This window comes from Penaeus monodon, chromosome 31 (genome assembly GCF_015228065.2).
Source record: "Penaeus monodon isolate SGIC_2016 chromosome 31, NSTDA_Pmon_1, whole genome shotgun sequence".
Taxonomy (NCBI): domain Eukaryota; kingdom Metazoa; phylum Arthropoda; class Malacostraca; order Decapoda; family Penaeidae; genus Penaeus; species Penaeus monodon.
In genome coordinates, this window is record NC_051416.1 from 2,374,610 (window position 1) to 2,375,564 (window position 955).

Here is a 955-nt window from a genome sequence, read left to right on the forward strand (position 1 = left end):
GTAAGTGGCAAGTGTACATATTTGTCCCATGATTTATGTGTGGTTCAGTGCAGTCACAGAGGGAGAAGAGTATCTGTCAAAGACTCACAGCAGCATTAACTAGATTTATGTAATACATCACCTTTATGAGCCATTTGTTTCATAATTTCAATTTGCAGAATTGTGCGTGACTCAGAACAAGGCGTAGCACCAGACCTACCCCAGAGCACTGTTTCTGCTGTACGAACAGCTCTCTCAAATAGACATGTACAAATCCACGAGTTACAGGTACATAACCTTTGCTTCAGAAACTAGTTGGTACATGATTAAGATCATTGTAATCTTTGTTTTGCAGCCCCTTTTAAAAGACCTCTATGGCTAATATATAGGTTTTATTTCTCATTTTTAATTCTCACAGCTGAAGCTAACTTCCACCAAAGATCAGCTTGCATCCTTGAAGAAGCAATATGAGGCAACTGAAGATTCTCAGCGGACCCTAGAGGCCACTATTGGCGAACTCCGTGATGAGCTGGAGTCAGTGCATAGACAGAAAGAGGAGATTGGAAGGGAGAAGGAACGACTCACAGAAGACTTAGATGCAGCTGTGGCAGAGAAGAGTTCCCTTGAGAAAGCTAAGCAGACTCTCAAAGCCCAGGTTGGTGCCTTGATCCTTTTACAGATGTAATAGTACAGTTGTGCACTACTTGATTGTGATTATCAGTGTTAGGAATTGGTTGGTTAGATTAAAAGAACCATAATTTACATATCCTTTCAAGTTGTTCTAGAAGTGTTTTATTGACTGCCAGAAATGTTGCAAAATTTTGTTTGGCTATGTGTTCTTATGAGATTAAAGATCTATAGGTATTAGAATGTTTAAATGTTTGAATATATGATATCTTAATCCTAAATGGTGCAAACTTCAGTGTCGGTGAAAGTTTGTGATACTATTTGCTAATTTGATCTCTCTCCAATAGTT

The 955-nt window shown here is 38.6% G+C and overlaps 1 protein-coding gene across 1 annotated transcript in view; it reads left to right on the top strand.

Moving 5' to 3' along the window:
• LOC119592824 (rootletin-like) overlaps window positions 1-955 on the top strand; it is a 148,678-nt gene that overhangs the window by 115,902 nt on the left and 31,821 nt on the right. Inside the window, exons 12-13 of the mRNA XM_037941730.1 lie at window positions 159-267; window positions 398-634. Of these exons, the coding sequence (XP_037797658.1) occupies window positions 159-267; window positions 398-634 (346 nt within the window). The remainder of the gene's footprint in view (window positions 1-158; window positions 268-397; window positions 635-955) is intronic.